Below are 18,914 nucleotides of genomic sequence, written 5' to 3'. Positions count from 1 at the left end.
TCTGGAATCACCTATGGCCATTCTTCTTAAGTGAAATAATATAATAAGTGTCCTTATAGTTTAAGCTCCATTTAGTTTGTTATCTGTTACTTCCAGCCCCAAACATCCTTACTGGTACAGAGCGTTTGTGAGGACTGATGAGATAACATGTAAGTATTCAAACCAGCTCTGATGTCTGTGAGGATAGAGTGAACTGGAGGTGGCTTTGCCGGTGCATGCTAGGGGCACCACCAGTGCTCGAGGACAGGCCAAGATGTGGGTCTTCGGGGGTCTCTGGGGAGAAAGTCTCCCTCAGAGCTCGGGATGTGGGAGCATCTTCTCCCATCTGTGCAGACCTGCTAAAGCCAGAACCTACCCTGGAGGCATCCAGGACTTGGGGAGGTTTAGAGAAGGAATGAGCTAGCACCTTCTATGTGCCAGGCACTGGGCATGGTTTATCTCACTTTAAATGCACAATAATAATAGTCCCTTAAGGAGCAAGGGGCTATTATTCCCATTTTACTTCTGGAAAAAGAAAAACAAAAACAAAAACCTGAAACTTCAGCAGAAACAGTGATGTTGGGGGAGAAACGTAGGAAGAGGCAGGGTGAGGGTGTGAACACAGGACTGTCAAACTCCAAAGCCCGCAGTATTTCCGATGCCAGACCGGAGAACTGCCCCACCGCCCCCAGACCCCCGCTTGTGTGACTTGGAGCTGTAGCCACCCAGAGGGGGTGGGGTGGACTTGGGGGGCCAGGCAAGACCAGACAGTTTTCCAGCTTCCCCTGACTCATGGGATCCGAGACCATCTGGGCAAGTGTGATCTGGGAAACGTAATCTCTAAGAGTGGTAGGGCCCGAATCTCCTGCCTGCCCGAACCAAGCCCCCTCATACTCACCTGTGTGTGGAACAGGTGCAGCCAGGGCAGCCACCCCTAGCAGGAGCAGCCTTTGGGGCAGGTGCAGAGGACAGGCTTCCATCCAGGCCCCTGTGTGCCTGGCAGTGGGGCAGACCTGCGGAATCTTCGGTGTGGGTTCTTTGGGGAGACTGGGGTGTAGGGGTCCTGGCTGGGTCACCGGAGAGGTTATCAGGACACACGGAGCAGGGAGAGGCAAGTGCACCTGCCGCTCTGGTCTCTCCAGTGATGTTTGTGCTCCCCCTCCCAGATCCTCCTTCAGGTCAGGATTGTGTCTAGGGTTGCCATGGAGATTTGGGGCTGGGGCTAGAGCCTGGGGAGAGAAGGCGGGAGGATGTCTGCTCATCCTCTGCCAGACAGGAACCAGGAAACTCAGATCCGGTTCAGCCACAGGGACCCACAGCCTCAGAGAGAAGTTGGCATCTTAGGGCTGAGTTGAAGGGAGGCCCAGGACACCAAAGGGGCCTCTCTGAGCACCCAGGGAGGCAGCACATGGTAAAGGAGCACTGGACCAGGAGTCAGCTCTGGTATAAAGCTTTCCTGCCTCAGGGCCTTTGCCCTGGCATTTCCTCCGCCTGGAATCTTCTTCCCTTGTGGCGTTGCATGGCTGGCTTCCCCAGGGCGTTCAGATTTCAAGCTCACGTGTCCCTCCTCAGACCACATTTCCCTGACCACGTCCCACCCTGAATTAGCGCTCTCCCTCCTTGTCACTCTGTCATACCTCCCTGAATTTTTCTCACCATTCACTGCAATTATTTTGCTTATTTAGATCTAATTGTATGTATTGTCCAATAGTCCTCACTAAAATTGTCTTCTGTGAGTGTCTTGTTGCTCCCTGAAGCCCTAGGTCACAGCGGAGTGCCTGGCGCAGAGCAGGCATCCAGGAAATGAGTAAATGTGTGGCAGTTTAGGAGTTCCCGTTGTGGCTCAGCAGGACATAATCTTGGTAAGGATATGGTTTTTTTTGTTTTTTTTTTGTTCTTTTTTTTGTCTTTTGTTGTTGTTGTTGCTATTTCTTGGGCCGCTCCCTCGGCATTATTGTTGTTGTTGTTGTTGTTGCCATTTCTTGGGCCGCTCCCGTGGCATATGGAGGTTCCCAGGCTAGGGGTTGAATCGGAGCTGTAGCCACCAGCCTACGCCAGAGCCACAGCAACGCGGGATCCGAGCCGCGTCTGCAACCCACACCACAGCTCACGGCAATGCCTTATCCTTAACCCACTGAGCAAGGCCAGGGATCGAACCTGCAACCTCATGGTTCCTAGTCGGATTCGTTAACCACTGCGCCACGACGGGAACTCCAGGGTATGGTTTTGATCCCTGGCCTCGATCAGTGGGTTAAGAACCTGGTGTTGCCATGAGCTGTGGTATCGGTTTCAGATTCAGCTCTGATCAGGTGAGGCTGTGGCTGTGGCTGTGGCACAGGCTGGCAGCTGCAGCTCTGATTCGACCCCTAGCCTGGAAACTTCCATATACTGCAGGTGCAATTGTAAAAAGAAAAGGGGAAAAAAAAAAAAACGAATAAATGTGTGGCAGTTTAAAACTGAGCAATAGGAGTTCCTGTTTTGGTGCAGCGGAAACAAATCTGACTAGGAACCATGAGGTTGCAGGTTTGGTTCCTGGCCTCGCTCAATGAGTTAAGGATCTGGCATTGCCATGAGCTGTGGTGTAGGATGCAGACGTGGCTCAGATCCCGAGTTACTGTGGCTGTGGTATAGGCCGGCGGCTACAGCTCTGATTAGACCCCTAGCCTGGGAACCTCCATATGCCATAGGTGTGGCCCTAGAAAAGACAAAAACACACACACACAAAGAAGAGAATCCGGCATTGCTGTGGGCTGCGGTGTAGGTCGCAGATGCAGCTCGGATCTGGTGTTGCTGTGGCTCTGGTGTAGGCTGGCAGCTGTAGCTCCAATTGCACCCCTAGCTTGGGAACCTCCATGTGCCATGGGTGCGGCCCTAAAAGGACAAAAATAAAAAATAAAAAAATAAAACAAAACTGAGCAATAGGAGTTCCCATCGTGGCTCAGCGGAAACGAATCTGACTAGTATCCATGAGGACGCAGGTTCGATCCCTGGCCTCACTCAGTGGGTTAAGGATCCCTCATTGCTGTGAGCTGTGGTGTAGATCACAGACTCAGCTCAGATCCCACATTGCTGTGGCTGTGGTGTAGGCCGAAGCTCCGATTGGGCCCCTAACCTGGGAACCTCCATCTGTGACCTACAAGTTAAAGAAGGCAAATTCCAGTAGGACCCTAGCAGGACCCTGTGGGGCAACCCCAAAGCCGACCCCTCTCCCTGCCCCCCTTGTCCTCTGCCTTTAGCTTCCTAGGCCTTCCCTGAGATCCAAAGAATAAATTTAATCAGAGAGGTCAGAAAATACAGAAACAAAGGAAAACAGTTAAACAAGACAAAACAATGATAGTTTAGCCATTAAACAAAGTCAAGGACCTTTAGTTCCTCCTCAAGGGCTATAGATAATATCCGGACCCATGTCCTTTGAGCTGTTCTGCAGATACTGAAACCCCACCAGATGGACGAAATTAACTGTAAGCTGCCCACAAGCACACGTACCCAGACCATTTGGAACTTACACTGCAGCTTGTGGCAAAGCCAGATCCTTAACCCACTTAACACCTGTGGCATATAGAGGTTCCTAAGGGTCAGATCAGAGCTGTAGCTGCCAGCCTACACCACAGCTCATAACAATGCTGGATCCTTAACCCACTGAGCAAGGCCAGGGATTGAACCCAAGTCCTCCTGGGTACCAGTTGAGTTCGTTAACCACTGAGCCACGATGGAACTCCCAGGAACTCCTACTCTTGTCTTTAAAACCTTCCCCTAAAAGTCATCAGGGAGTTCCGGCCTTTTGAGCACTAGCCACCTGGACTCCTTGCTTGGCGCCCTGCAATAAACACTGCATTTTCCTTTACCACAACCTGGTATCAGTAGATTGGCTTTACTGTGCACAGGTGAGGACACGTTTGGTTTGGTAACACTGGGGCTTGCCTGCAAATCCTGTTCAGATGGGATATATGCAACCTTCCCTTAAGACCTGGCTCTGTGGAAGTTCCCATCATGGCACAGCAGAAAGGAATCTGACTAGCATCCATGCGATGTAGGTTCTATCCCTGGCCTTGCTCAATGGATTAAGAATCTGATGTTGCCACAAGTTGTGGTGTAGGTCACTGACACGGCTGGGATCCTGCATTGCTGTGGCTGTGGTGTAGGCCGGCAGCTGTAGCTCTGATTCTACCCCTAGCCTGGGAAACTCCATAAGCCATGGGTGCCGCCCTAAAAAGCAAAAAAAAAAAAAAAAAAAAAAAGATCTGGCTCTGTGGACATTACTGTAACGACATGCCCTATTGGATAAGGATGGTCTCCAAGAAGAGAAACTGGTACCTTTACCCAGCTTGCTTCTGGGAGATGAGTCATGTTTGTGGACTGGGGACAGGCCAAGCTGTACTACATGCTCAGGACAGGAGACGCTTCACCAAGGCATTACCCGGAATGGGGTGTGTGTGGTGTGGATGGTGGAAGGTGCCAAGTGTCTGGGTGAACCTAGGGGGTTTTCTTGCTTTGGATTATCTTCTGAAACATATACCTCAAACTTTTGTTCATCCTTCAGAACAAGATGTAGAAAATCTTTTTTTTTTTTTTTTTTTTTTTTTTGTCTTTTTGCCTTTTCTAGGGCCGCTCCCATGGCATATGGAGGTTCCCAGGCTAGGGGTCTAATTGGAGCTGCAGCCGCCAGAGCCACAGCAACGCAGGATCCAAGCCACGTCTGCAACCTACACCACAGCTCAGGGCAACACCAGATCCTTAACCCACTGAGCAAGGCCAGGGATCAAACCCTCAACCTCATGGTTCCTAGTCGTATTTGTTAACCACTGAGCCACAATGGGAACTCCAAGATGTAGAAAGTCTTGATGATGCAAAGAATGAAGATGATTAAGAGTATCTGTTCTTTCTCTCTCTCTCTCTCTCTCTTTTCTTTTTTTTTTTTTTTTTTTTTGTCTTTTCTAGGGCTGTACTCGTGGCATATGGAGGTTCCCAGGCTAGGGGTTGAATCCGAGCTGTAGCTGCAAGCCTGCACCACAGCCACAGCAACGCAGGATGCTTAACCCACTGAGCAAGGCAGGGGATCGAACCCGTAACCTCATGGTTCCTAGTCGGATTTGTTTCCACTGCACCACAACAGGAACTCCAAAAAATTTTGTTAATTTTTAAAAAGAATTCAACATGAAATAAAAGTTTAATTTCTACCAGCAAAAAAAAAAAAAAAAAAAGAAAGAAAAGAAAAAAAAAACAACCACCAGGAGTTCCCTGGCAGTGCAATGAGTTAAGGATCTAGCATTCTCACTCCTGTAGTTCTGGTTACAGCTGTGGCATAAGTTCAGTGTCTGCTCTGGGAACTTCTGCATGCCGTGGGCGCAGCCAAAATAAAAAATCAGAGTTCCCACTGTGGCATAAGTGGGTTAAGGATCCAGCACTGCCGCAGCTGTGGCATAGGTTGCAGCTGCAGCTTGGATTCTATCCCTGGCCCAGGAATTTCCACATACTGTAAGTGCAGCCAAAAAAAAAATCAATCTTAAAAAAGTTTTTTTTTAGATAAAAAACAATAAAACCAACCTCAAAAAAAAAAGAGAGAGAAAAAATTATAGTTTGGTCTAAAGCTCTTCACCCTAGTTAGCAAAAGGTGCGAATGGAATGAGTCTTATGAAAAAGCAGAGCTTTGGAGTTCCCACTGATCTTGCAGATACCTACACCGCAGCTGCAGCAACACTAGATCCTTTATCCCACTGTGCCGGGCCAGGGATCAAACATGTGTCCTGGTGCTGCAGAGACACAGCCAATCTTGTTGCACCACAGCAGGAACTCCTAATTCCATATTTTAAAGAGGGCCCTCAAACTGTCTGTGCTTCAGGACCCCCCAAAAAAACTAGTTCTCAGAGTTCCTGCTATGGCCCAGTGGGTTAAGGATCTGGCATTGGTGCAGCCATGGCGTAGGTCAAAGCTGTGACTCAGATTCAATCCCTGGCCCAGGAACTTCCATATGCCGTGGGTGCCACCAAAAAAACCCACCACCAACAACAACAAAAAACTGGTCCTCCGGAGCTCATAGCCTGGTAGGGACTTCAAATTAAACAGATAAAGAAATGAACAAAACCGTTATATAATTTCCAACCTTAACAGAAACGTGAGGTACACTGGGATGTCAGGAAAGTCTTCCCAGAGAAGAGCATTTCTGACTTGGGCCCTGAAGAATACATAAGAGTTTCCATGCAGAAATTATATTAAATGCAATGATATATATTAAATCAGTGCCTGAAATGTTCCTACTTCTTATGAACTCCTTGTAGACCTTTTCATATTGCTTGCAATCACTTTTTTTTCTTTTTAGGGCCACACCTGCAGCATATGGAAGTTCTCAGGCTAGAGGTCAAATCAGAGCTGCAGCTGCCAGACTTAGCCACAGCCAGATCCAAGCCTGGTCTATGACCCACACCACAGCTCAGGGCAACACCAGATCCTTAACCCACAAAGCGATGCCAAGGATCGAACCCACATCCTCATGGATACTAGTCTGGTTCTTAACCCCTGAGCCACAACAGGAACTCCAGTAATCACTTCTTAAGTGTTTGCAACACTCCAGTCACTGGCTGTGAGCTTGTCACATGCTTTATCACACATAATCCTCACAATGAATCTACAAAGAGAGCACTGTTTGGGAGTTCCTGTCGTGGCTCAGTGGTTAACAAATCCAACTAGGAACCATGAGGTTGTAGGTTCGATCCCTGGCCTCACTCAGTGGGTTAAGGATCCGGCGTTGCCGTGAGCTGTGGTGTAGGCTGCAGACGGGGCTCAGATCCTGAATTGCTGTGGCTCTGGCGTAGGCTGGCAGCTGTAGCTCTGATTAGACCCCCAGCCTGGGAACCTCCATATGCCATGGATGCAGCCCTAAAAAAAAAAAAAAAAAAATGATGAGAAATCTGAATACCAATAATGATAATAAATAAGACTGGTAGGTAAGGGGGTTAGAATATTCCCCCGGGTCCCTCTTCCCTGCTGTGTGACCCTTAAGCAAGTGACAACCTCTCTGTGGCTCAGTTTTCTCATCTATAAAATGGAGACGAGTTCCCATTGTGGTGCAGTGGAAACGAATCTGACTAGGAACCATGAGGCTGTGGGTTTGATCCCTGGCCTCACTCAGTGGATTAAGGATCCGGCGTTGCCACGAGCTGTGGTGTAGGTCGCAGACGTGGCTCAGATCTTGTGTTGCTGTGGCTGTGGTGTAAGCAGGCAGCTATAGCTCCAATTTGACCTCTAGCCTGGGAACCTCCACATGTCTTGGGCGAGGCCTTAAAAAGCAAAAATAAAATAAAATGGAGACAATACTAAAGTATCCTATCGGATTGTTGGGAGAGTTAAATTAAAGGAAGTATGTAGGAGTCCCGTCATGGCGCAGTGGTTAACGAGTCCGACTAGGAACAATGAGGTTTCGGGTTTGATCCCTGGCCTTGCTCAGTGGGTTAAGGATCCGGTGTTGCCGTGAGCTGTGGTGTAGGTCGAAGACACGGCTTAGATCCCATGTTGCTGTGGCTGTGGTGTAGGCCGGTAGCTACAGCTCTGATTAGACCCCTAGCCTGGGAACCTCCATATGCCGAGGGTGCGACCCTAGAAAAAGACAAAAAAATAGATCAATAAAGGAAGGATGTAAATTCACTTTCAAATATCGCTCACTTTCAAATATCGCTGACCTCTGTTTAGGTATTAAGATACTTTAGAGAACAAAATAAATGAAACTCTACCCTGTGGAACTTACATTCCAGAGAAGGATAAAGGAGTAAAATGTATGGGGTATTTAAGAGCAAAAAATATTAAGAGGGAAAAACAGGGAGTTCCCGTCGTGGCGCAGTGGTTAACGAATCCGACTAGGAACCATGAGGTTGCGGGTTCGATCCCTGCCCTTGCTCAGTGGGTTAACGATCCGGCGTTGCAGTGAGCTGTGGTGTAGGCTGCAGACGCGGCTCGGATCCTGCGTTGCTGTGGCTCTGGTGTAGGCCGGCGGCTACAGCTCCAATTCGACCCCTAGCCTGGGAACCTCCCATATGCCGTGGGAGTGGCCCAAGAAATGGAAAAAAGACCAAAAAAAAAAAAAAAAAAAAAAAAAAAGAGGGAAAAACAAGCATGGCCGGAGATGTTTAATGTCAGAGCCATGCTGACATTTTGATAAGACAGCTCGGGAAGGCCTCACGAGGAAGGGTCTTTGAGTAAAGATCTGAAGAAAGCAAGGGAGCCAGCCATGCAGTTCTCTGAAGAATGTACTAGGCAGAGGGGACAGCAGGTGCAGTGGCCCTGAGGCAGGAACACGCCTGGCACAAGCAACCACAGTGTGTTGTGAATGCAGCAATGCGGAAAGTGACGGGAGGTAAGTCCGATTATGTGGAGCCCTAGAGATCATTGTAAGGACTTCGCTTTTTCTCTGAGATGAGAACCACTGAGCAAGGCCAGATACTGCAGGGCCAGATAGGAGACAATTTTATTTTCTTTTATTTTTTTGTCTTTTGTCCTTCTTAGGGCCACACCCGTGGCATATGGAGGTTCCCAGGCTAGGGGTCTAATCAGAGCTGTAGCCACCGGCCTACACCACAGCCACAGCAATGCCAGATCTGAGCCATGTCTGCGAACCACACCACAGCTCATGGCAACACTAGATCCTTAATCCACTGAGCAAGGCCAGGGATCGAACCCACAACCTCATGGTTCCCAGTTGGATTCGTCTCTGCTGCGCCACAATGGGAACTCCAGGAGGCAATTTTAATAAAAGTCTAGAAATATTGTAAGATAGCAAGAAGTAGTCATTTGCTGGACATGTTTTGAAGGTACTCTCCATAGGATTTGTTGACATATTGGACATGGGGTGTGAATAAAAAAGATGAGGATTTCCCGTCGTGGCTCACAGGTAACAAACCTGACTAGTATCCATGAGGACGTGGGTTCAATCCCTGGCCTTGCTCAGTGGGTTAAGGATCCAGCGTTGCCGTGATCTGTGGTGTAGCTTGCAGACTCGGCTCGGATCCTGCGTTGCTGTGGCTGTGGTGTAGGCCAGCAGTTACAGCTCTGATTCAACCCCTAGCCTGGGAACTTTCGTAAGCCGCGAGTGTGGCCCTAAAAAGCCAAAAAAGAAGAAAAGAGATGAGTCAATGAGTCAAGGTCAAGGAGGGCTCTCTGCAGTTTAACCTGAGCAACTGGAAGGATGGAGCTGCCACAGTGGGATGGGGAGGACTGTGGGAGGAGCAAAGTTGGAAGAGGATGAGGAGCTCCGTTTTGGAGACATTCAGACTGAGACTCCCATTAAATATTCCAATGGAGAGGACAGGTGGAGGCTGGATCTTCAAGTCTGGATTTCAGGGCTGGGGATGTCATTTTGGGAGCACGTGGAAAACGTGTAAAGTCACAAGATAGAGCCAAACTGCCACGGGAGAGCGAGGACACACGGCCCAAAGGGTTGGCCAGGGTCCAACCCTTTTGGGGAATTCAGCTGGTACCCCCTGTTGTGTAGACGATGACCACTAGGGGGCAGTCAATGCCAAGATGAGGATGAGGAAACATGCATCCTAGAAACTGCCCCTGAAGGCTGTAGGACCCTGCTTGCTAGACAGCTTAGCAACCGGGCATGGTGGCAGCTCACAGAGAAGCCAAGTGCTCAGCATCTGGGAATGAGGCTTCAATCTGTTTCCTCTGTGTTCCTGTTCTGGTAACCCTAGAGAAGGAGAATTGTTTGCCAAGGGCTCTCTCCCCCAGACCTTCTTTGAGTCCTGGATATGGGCTGATGTTCCCGCATCGAGGCTGTCGCATCTCATCTGTCACGTTCTTTCATGCAACTTACAGTTTGATAAGTTGCTAGTAAATAACTATTCATCGATCCCAACTCCAAAGCCAGGTGCTTTGAATGCCTTCAGTCCAGAAAAGCCCTGAGGCAGGTACAAACTTTTCCTTCTATAGATGAGGAGGCCAAGTCCAGAGAGATGAGGGGCCTTGTTCAAGTAGTCACGGAGATTGTAGGCAAAGTTAGGTGCTCATTTCCAGTGAGTTCCAAACCCCATTCTCTTTCTATTATATTATTCCACTTTGACCTCGAGTCCAAAAGTGCCTGGTCTCACATTAGGAACTGAGCAGCCCCCAAAATAGAAAGGAGAAACAAGGTCTGCTGTATAGCACAGGGAACTACATCCAACCTTCTAGGATAGACCATGATGGAAAATTTTTTTTAAATGTGAGTGTGTGTGTGTGTGTGTGTGTGTGTGTGTGTGTAACTGAGTCACTTTGCTGTACAGTGGAAACTGGCACAGTATTATAAATCAATTAAAATTAATAATTTAAAAAAAGAGTTCCCTTGTCACAGCAGGTTAAAGATTGATCAGTGTTGTCATTGCAGCAGCTCAGGTCACTGTTGTGGGGCAGGTTCGATCCCTGGCCCAGGAACTTCCACATGCCATGGACACACCCCTCTCACCCCCCAAAAAAAGAAAAGGCCATGGAACAGAGAGGAGGGAACACAGCCTCTTTTGGAGCAGAAAAGCTGAAGAATACTAAGATAACAAGTATTAGGAAAATAAATAATAATTACTAACAATATTATTAGTAATGATAAGTTAATCATAATTTATTAAGTGCTTTCTATTTGCCAGGGACCCTTGTTTGTATTGGCTCATATCCTCTTCACAATAGTGCCATGAAGTAGCATCTCATTCTACAGATGAAGTTGAGGCATATGGCCGTTAAGCCCAACTAGCAAGTGGGGAAGCCATCTGACTCCCCAGAGGAGGAATCATCGGAGCTGAAATCTGAAGTCTGCATAGAACGCAGCCAGCTGAGGAGAGGGTCAGCCTCCCGGCAGGAGAAGTGTGCACAAAGTTGAGAAGGCTTGGGAGAGCCCACGTTTGTAGTTTCTAGCTGCAACCTGAGAGAGTGCCCCCTTCTGGTCACGGCGAACTCACACAGCCAAGCATGGCATTGAGATTGAATTCACAGACAGAATAGGCAGAGCCAGACGTCTTTCTGACTTCCAGATTCATGCTCTTTCCATGACAACAATGTTAAGCAAGGTTTTTTGTTTTTTGTTTTTTGTTTTGTCTTTTTGCCTTTTTTAGGGCCGTTCCTGTGGCATATGGAGGTTCCCAGGGGTCAAACCGGAGCCACAGCCGCCGGCCCACACCAGAGCCATAGCAATGCAGGATCCAAGCCGCATCTACAACCTACACCACAGCTCACGGCAACGCCGGATCATTAACCCACTGAGCAAGGCCAGGGATAGAACCCACAACCTCATGGTTCCTAGTCAGATTCGTTAACCACTGAACCACAACAGGAACTCCAAGCAAGGTTTGTCAATACCGAGTCCTGTGGGGAAATGGCTCTTCCACTCCCATCATCCATATATCAGCAAAGGTTGTTAACAGCCCACAATACAAAAGTCAAGAATGAGATAATGGGGAGTTCCCGTGGTGGCGCAGTGGTTAACGAATCCGACTAGGAACCATGAGGTTGCGGGTTCGGTCCCTGCCCTTGCTCAGTGGGTTAACGATCCGGCATTGCCGTGAGCTGTGGTGTAGGTTGCAGACACGGCTCGGATCCCGAGTTGCTGTGGCTCTGGCGTAGGCCGGTGGTTACAGCTCCATTGACCCCTAGCCTGGGAACCTCCATATGCCGCGGGAGCGGCCCAAGAAATAGCAACAACAACAACAAAAGACAAACGACAAAAAAAAAAAAAAAAAAAAAAAAAGAATGAGATAATGAACACACAGTCACTTTTACTGAACTTGAGAAAGAAGCTATCAGTAGGTGAACCCAAGCCCTTACAAGTCATCAGACTGGCCAGAAACAAAATGAAGATTGACAAGAGACAGAGGAGTTCTCCTCAGATTTGGCTCCAAGAAAATTTTTTATTTTTTTCTTAGTTGACTGATTAATTTTTCGTTGACAAAGGAATCACTAGCAGGTGGCAGGACAGACAAGCCAGCTCAATCAGATGAATTCAAATCAGTACTGTTGCCAAGAAGAGTTTACAGGAAGGACATCCTGAAGTTGTCTTGAATTCCTGATCCACAGGCAAGTAGCCAATGGGCTGATAATTTGGTGCCCCAATGGAAAACAAATAATTGTCTAATAAACAGATAACCAGTAGAGAAAACCACTATGAGAAACTATACACTAGGTTTGACAATCTTAACCATGTCTCAGCACCCAGAGAGGTAAAACTCAGAAAGACAATATAAATAGGAAGTAGATCAATTAACTGGAATTATAACATCAAAAATAATTAAAACACTAGGGAATAAAATTGGATTGTGATGATCATTGTACAACCATAAATGTAATAAATTCATTGAGTAATAAAAAAAGATTAACTTTTCCATAACCAATAAAATTCTATCAACCACAAAAAAATAAAAAAACACTAGAGAGTTTATTCCCCAAACAGATAGATATTTGGGCACAAACTTACCAATTAAATATTCAAGGGAGAGAGATATTCCTAAAACAGCACATGCTAAAACATTGTCAAATCTGCCAATCTTTTCAATGTCACTTGACAGCCAAAAAAGGGGAAGGCAAGTAGTCTGGAAGAGCAGAGGATAAATCAGATAGATAGACCGTGTCAAAGCCATGACCAAGTCACAAGAGAAACAGAAATGCCTGTGGGGCAAATCCTTTTTTTTTCTTTTTTTTAAATGGCCATACCTGAGGCATATGGAAGTTCCCAGGCCAGGGATCGAACCCCAGCCTCCTCAGCGACAGAGCCACTGCAGTTGGGGATTCTTAACCCACTGTGCCTACAGCAGGAATCCAAGGATGCTTAAGACTGGGATTTGCATAAATGCTAAACCCACAATACCCGACATATAGATACTTTTTAGCGCTTATGGAACTCCCCAGATCAAGAATCAAACCAGAGGAGTTCCTGTTGTGGCTCAGTGGTTAACAAATCCGACTAGGAACCATGAGGTTGTGGGTTCGATCCTTGGCCTCGCTCCTTGGGTTAAGGATCCAGCATTGCTATGAGCTGTGGTATAGATCACAGATGCAGCTCAGATCTGGCGTTGCTGTGGCTGTGGCATAGGCCAGAGGCTACGGCTCCGATTCGACCCCTAGCCTGGGAATCTCCACATGCCGCGGGTGAGGCCCCTCAGGAAAAAAAAAAAAAAAAAAAAAAATCAAACCAGAGGGAGTTCCCATTGTGGCGCAGTGGGAACAAATCCAATTAGTATCCATGAGGATGAGGGTTCGATACTTGGCCTTGCTCAGTGGGGTCGGGGATCTGGCATTGCCATGAGCTGTGGTATGTATTGCAGAGGCAGCTCGGATCCTGTGTAGCTCCCGCTGTGGTGTAGGCCAGCTCTGATTACACCCCTAGCCTGGGACCTGACAGCCTAGAGTTAGCCCAACAAAATAACCCTATGGAAACCCAGCAGGACCCTGTGCAGCCCATCCAGGTATAAAAGCTTTGTTTCTAGCTTGTAAACCTTCAGAGGGAAGGGAGGAGAGGCAGAAACAAAGGAGCGGCCTTGGGGCGGTGTCCCAGTTTCTCCTCAAAGGAGTACACATATATATTGGAATTCTTCGGTAGAAACTAGGGCTCCCGCCCAGGTGGAGATGGTAACTTCTGGCTAAGCACCAGATTCCTGGAATGTTAACCTGTCACCTCGCCACCAACCAATCAGAAGAGAGTCACACACCTTGCAGCCCTTCGACCCCAAATTTTGCCTTTAAAAACTCTTCCCCAGAAAACCCTGGGAAGTGTGGGGGTTTTGAACACAAGCTGCCCGTTTTCCTCCCTTGGCCCTTGCAATAACCCTTTCTCAGCTCCAGTCCAACTTTTTCAGTTTGTGTATTCTCACCGTGCCTGTGCGTGGGGCACATGAACTTGGGTTTGACACTAAAATCAAACTTAAACACATTAAATTTACAGATTATGGGAGAATAAGGAATTCCCTGGTGGTACAGCAGGTTCACTGTTGTGGCTTCGGTCACTGTTGTGGTGTGGGTTCAATCCCTGGCCCAGCTACTTTTGCCTCATTATAACTATCACAACAACATGCCCAGTTTTCCTATAAATAAACTGACCATAACCTAACAGGTCTGTTTGCAGGAAGGGGGACCTTCCAGGGTCTTGTCTCACACTTGGAAATGAACGGTCAGAGGAGGCACATATGCCAACAAAGCAAGAGTTTATTGGGAAGGGGCATCCGGGCAGAAAGCAGCTAGTAGCAGAGTGAGGAAACCCAGAACTGCTCTGCCACGTGACTCACAGCCTCAGGTTTTATGGGAACTCACAGCCTCTGGCTTGTCTCTGGCACTGAATATGGTGGCCCATGTTTAGTCTGACTCAGGGTCCCTCCTGGTGGCACGTGCATCTCTCAGCCAAGATGGATTCTAGCGCCCAAGATTTTGGGCAGTTGGTTGTCTCCCTCCCTCTTTCTGGCCCCTCCCAAACTCTCTGGGTTTGTTTTTCAGGTGGCACCGTGTTCCTTGCTGGGGCCTCTGTTGTGAGATAACTCATGCAAGCTGAGGTTATCCGGCCCAGCTGAGGGAGGTAGGATGACACTTGCATGGCACTTCATGGATGAGGCAGCTCTGGCTCCAGCCACCCTCCTCCTCCTCCTCAGGTGGTAGATGCTCTAACCCTTCACTTCCATCTTTGGCTTGGGATTTTCTCCTTTCTCCCCCACTGGGTCTTGGAAAAATGAATGATGGTGTTAAAAAAATGTTTTGTGCTTTATACGTATTTGTGAGCCGGCATAGGTTTTTTGTTTTTGTTTTTTTTTTTTGTCTTTTCTTTTTTGCTATTTCTTTGGGCCGCTCCCATGTGGAGGTTCCCAGGCTAGGGGTTCAATCGGAGCTGTAGCCACTGGCCTACGCCAGAGCCACAGCAACTTGGGATCCGAGCCACATCTGCGACCTACACCACAGCTCACGACAACGCCGGATCATTAACCCACTGAGCAAGGCCAGGGATCGAACCCACAACCTCATGGTTCCTAGTCGGATTCGTTAACCACTGCGCCACGACGGGAACTCCCGGCATAGGTTTAAGCCTCTCACATAGGAAAAAGAATCTACTTCTAGGCACAGCTCTGGAATGGGAGGGAACATTAATCCTTAGGAAGACTGACGCACATTCATTCAGCAAGCTTTTTTTTTTATTTTCAGGAAGTTTTTGTTTGTTTCTTTTTTTTTTTTTTTTGGTATTTTTAGGGCCACATCCGCAGCATATGGAGGTTCCCAGTCTAGGGGTCGAATCGGAGCTGTAGCCGCCAACCTACATCACAGCCACAGCAACGCCAGATCCGAGCCGTGTCTGCAACCTACACCACAGCTCACAGCAACGCTGGATCCTTAACCCACTGAGCGAGGCCAGGGATCAAACCTGCAACCTCATGGTTCCTAGTCGGATTCGTTAACCACTGAGCCATGATGGGTACTCCTTGTTTGTCTTTTTAGGGCTCCATCCACAGCATATGGAAGTTCCCAGGCTAGGGGCCTACACCACAGACACAGCAACTCGGGATTCAAGCCTCGTTTTTGACCTACCCAGCAGTTCACATCAATGCCGGATCCTTAACTCACCGAGTGAGGCCAGGGATTGAGCCCATGTCTTCATGGATACCAGTCTGGTTCATTACCACTGAGCCGTAATGGGAACACCAGAAAGATATTTTTATTTAGGAATTTTTTTTTTCTTTCTTTCTTTTTTTTTTTTTTTTTTGCTTTTTAGGGCCTCACCTGCAGCATATGGAGGTTCCCAGGCTAGGGGTGGAATCAGAGCTACAGCTGCCAGCCTACACCACAGCTCACAGCAACACTGAATCCTTAACCTACTGAGTGAGGCCAGAGATCAAACCTGTGTCTTCATGGATACTAGCCAGATTGGTTTCTGCTGCGCCGCAAGAAGAACTCCTAGCAAGCATTTCTTAAGCACCTAGTGTGTGCCAGGCACTGTTCTGTGTGCCAGGAACACAGCAAAGAGCGAGGCAGCAAATTTCCAACTCTCCAGGAACTGGCAATTTCGAGAGAAAAGAGATAATGAACAAATAAACAAGAATCCCTTCAGATGTGATAAATGTTAGGAGAGAAACAGGGATGTGACAGCTGGGGACTGAATTAGGTCTTATGGGCCCCACTTGGGCAGTAGCCTGAATGAGGTCCCAGGCCTTGGCAGGGACTGTTCTTCCTCTGCTAGGTTTCACACAGCCAAAGATGGAACTGAAGCTGAGGTTGAAGCCATGCATTTATTCAATGGCCAGAGAATGGAGAACTTGGAACTTCCTTCACAAATTAACTTTTCCCCTGGGGGATGATTAAAGTAAGACTTTATAGGCAGGGTTAACAAGAGGGAGGCATAAACCCTGGTGTTCTGGGAATAGGCAGGGCTTTTCCTGGAACTGGGGACCACCTTTTTATCGCCCTTGGATGGTCCTTTGACATCTGAGTGGCAAGCGGGTTTAACCATCATGGCGCAAACAGGTCGAGATCCTGCTCAGCCTGAGTGGTTGGTGGTGTGGAAAGTAACATAATGTCTTTCTATCAGAGGAAGTCTTGGTGACTCCATTTTGCTTTGGTTTCAGCTGAAATGCCTTCCTGCGATCCCCCCCCCCCCCCCGTCTCTTCTCCCAGTAACAATTTGTTTAAAATTAGCCAACCGAGAAGAATGTGCACCCTGACCTGACCCATGGGAAGGGGACAGGTACATCCCCTGTGTTAGGGATAAATAGGGAGGGTCTTTTCTCTTTGCACATGCTTTTTGAGCACCCGTGCCCTTCTGCAGAACTAAAGAGCCTTGTCAAGATCTCCCCATGTTCATGTGTCTCATTTTTTGACACTGACAATCTGAGCCACATCCCCAACAGTGGTGACCTAGTTGGGAATCAGCATCAGCCTCTGGCTCCAAGGATCGGGGTTCTATGTGCTTGTGGGCAGCTACAGTTAACTGCTCCCACCAGGTGGGGGTTTTAGTATCTGCAAAACAGCTCAAAGGACAAGGGTCCGAGAATATTATCTATAGCCCTTGAGGAGGAGGAACTAAATATCCTTGACTTTGTTTAATGCCTAAACTATTATTATTTTGTCTTGTTTGACTGTTTTCCTTTGTTTCTACATTTTCTCACTTCTCTGATTATTTTTGGAACTCAGGAAAGGCCTAGGGGGCTAAAACTTTTCTACAAGCAAGAGGCTGGTGGAGGACATGAGTGGGTCTGTCCAGAAAGGCCCATAGGATTGTTGATTGGTTACGAGAGGGATGTCTGCTTTTAACAGGCTGGTCAGGGAGGCTTTCTCTATGGGGGTGACATTTGAGCTGAGATATGGAGGAAGCAGACATGTAAGAGCTGGGGAAAGCCATTATTAGCAGGGGGACTAGCACGCACAAAGACTCTGGGGCAGGAAAGGACTCGATACTGAGGCTAAAGCAAGCTAAGTGAGGGGAGAGCAATAGGTTAGAGTTAGGAGGGCCACATCATAAAGGGTCCTTATCCTGCTGCAACAAATCATGACAAATTTAGTACCTTAAGGATGTTGTCCCTTATGTCTTATGTGGATTAAGGATCTGGCATTGTCACTGCTGTTGCTCTGGTTATAGCTGTGACATGGGTTCAGTCCCTAGCCGAGGAATTTCCACATGCTACAGGTGCAGCCAAAAAAAAAAAAAAAAAAAAAAAAAAAAAAAAACCTAAAATTTTCTCAAGACAATTTATAATTCTGGAGGTCAGATGTCTGAAATGGGTTCACGGAGTTAAAGTGTTGGCAGGACTTCCCTTCAGAAGCTCTAGGGGAGAATCCATTTCCTTGCTTTCATCAAGAATCCATTCCTTGGGAGTTCCTGTTGTGGCGCAGTGGAAACAAATCCAACTAGTGTCCATGAGGTTGTGGGTTCGGTCCCTGGTCTAGCTCAGTGGGTTAAGGATCCGACATTGTTGTGAGCTGTGGTGTGGGTCAGAGACATGGCTCAGTTCCCATGTTACTGTGGCTATGGTGTAGGCCAGCAGCTACAGCTCCTGTTTGACCCCCACCTGGGGAGCTCCAAATGCTGCCTATATGGCCCTAAAAGGTGAAGGGGGGGGAAAAGAATCCATTCCTTGGCTTGTGGTTCCTTCTGTCAGCAGTGTAACACCTACTCTGACTCTGACCCTCCTGCCCTGCTCTTATAAAGATCCTTGTGATTACACTGGGCCCATTCAGGTAATCCAGGATAATCTCCCTATTTTAAGCTCTTTAACCTAATTCATCTGTAAAGTCCCTTTTGCCACATAAGGTAAGATTCACAGGTTTTGGGAATTAGGACCTGGGCATCTGTCCCACTCCATTTGGGCTCTGTCAACAAAAATACCACAGACTGGGTAGCTTATAAACCACAGAAATTTACTTCTCACAGCTCTGGAGCATGGGAAGTTCAAGATCAAGGCACTGTTGGCGTGTGTGAGTGAGAGTTCATTTCGTGTAGTTGGAAGACTATCTTCTCACTGTGTCCTCCCCGGGTGGAAGGGGCAAGGGAGCTCCCTGGAGTCTCTTTCATAAGGGCACTAACCCCATTTATGGGGGTCCCACCCTCATGAACTACTCACCTCCCAAAGGCACCACCTCTAAATACCATCACTTTGGGGGTTAGGTTTCAATGTAAGAATTTTAGAGGGACAAAAATATTCAGTCTATGGCAACCTTTTGGGGGATTCATTATTCTGCCTACTACAGCCCTATAAGTCATGAAAAGGAAGTTCAATTCTTGTTAAAGTGCAAAAGGACGTCGAAATGGAGTGACATCTGACTTTGTTTAATCATCTTTGTCTCTTTTTTTATAGACTGATACAGAAGAAGGGCCAGGACAAAAGCTAGAAGAACTCCAGCTGTGATATTGTGTTTATAAGAAATGTATATTTGGTTTTCCTCTGGAATCCTTGGAATTTCCACAGTGATTAGAATGATCAAGGTGTCTTTTGTTATTCAAAACAAGCTCCTTTCAGTCA

The 18,914-nt window shown here is 47.6% G+C and overlaps 1 protein-coding gene and 1 long non-coding RNA gene across 2 annotated transcripts in view; one reads left to right on the top strand and one right to left on the bottom strand.

The window, feature by feature from the left end:
- The window catches only part of LDLRAD2 (low density lipoprotein receptor class A domain containing 2), a 12,578-nt gene extending 10,737 nt beyond the window's left edge, over nucleotides 1–1,841 (bottom strand). The window contains exon 1 of the mRNA XM_021095497.1: nucleotides 878–1,841. Coding sequence (XP_020951156.1) covers nucleotides 878–1,241 — 364 coding nt within the window. The 5' untranslated portion in view covers nucleotides 1,242–1,841. The remainder of the gene's footprint in view (nucleotides 1–877) is intronic.
- Nucleotides 1–18,914, top strand: part of LOC110261110 — a 24,269-nt gene extending 5,355 nt beyond the window's left edge. The window contains exons 2-3 of the long non-coding RNA XR_002344934.1: nucleotides 14,413–14,567; nucleotides 18,750–18,914. This is a non-coding gene — a long non-coding RNA (uncharacterized LOC110261110). The remainder of the gene's footprint in view (nucleotides 1–14,412; nucleotides 14,568–18,749) is intronic.

This window comes from Sus scrofa, chromosome 6 (assembly GCF_000003025.6).
Source record: "Sus scrofa isolate TJ Tabasco breed Duroc chromosome 6, Sscrofa11.1, whole genome shotgun sequence".
Lineage (NCBI taxonomy): Eukaryota > Metazoa > Chordata > Mammalia > Artiodactyla > Suidae > Sus > Sus scrofa.
Note: the sequence above shows the minus strand (reverse complement) of the source record. Positions and strands in the feature narration are given on the sequence as shown.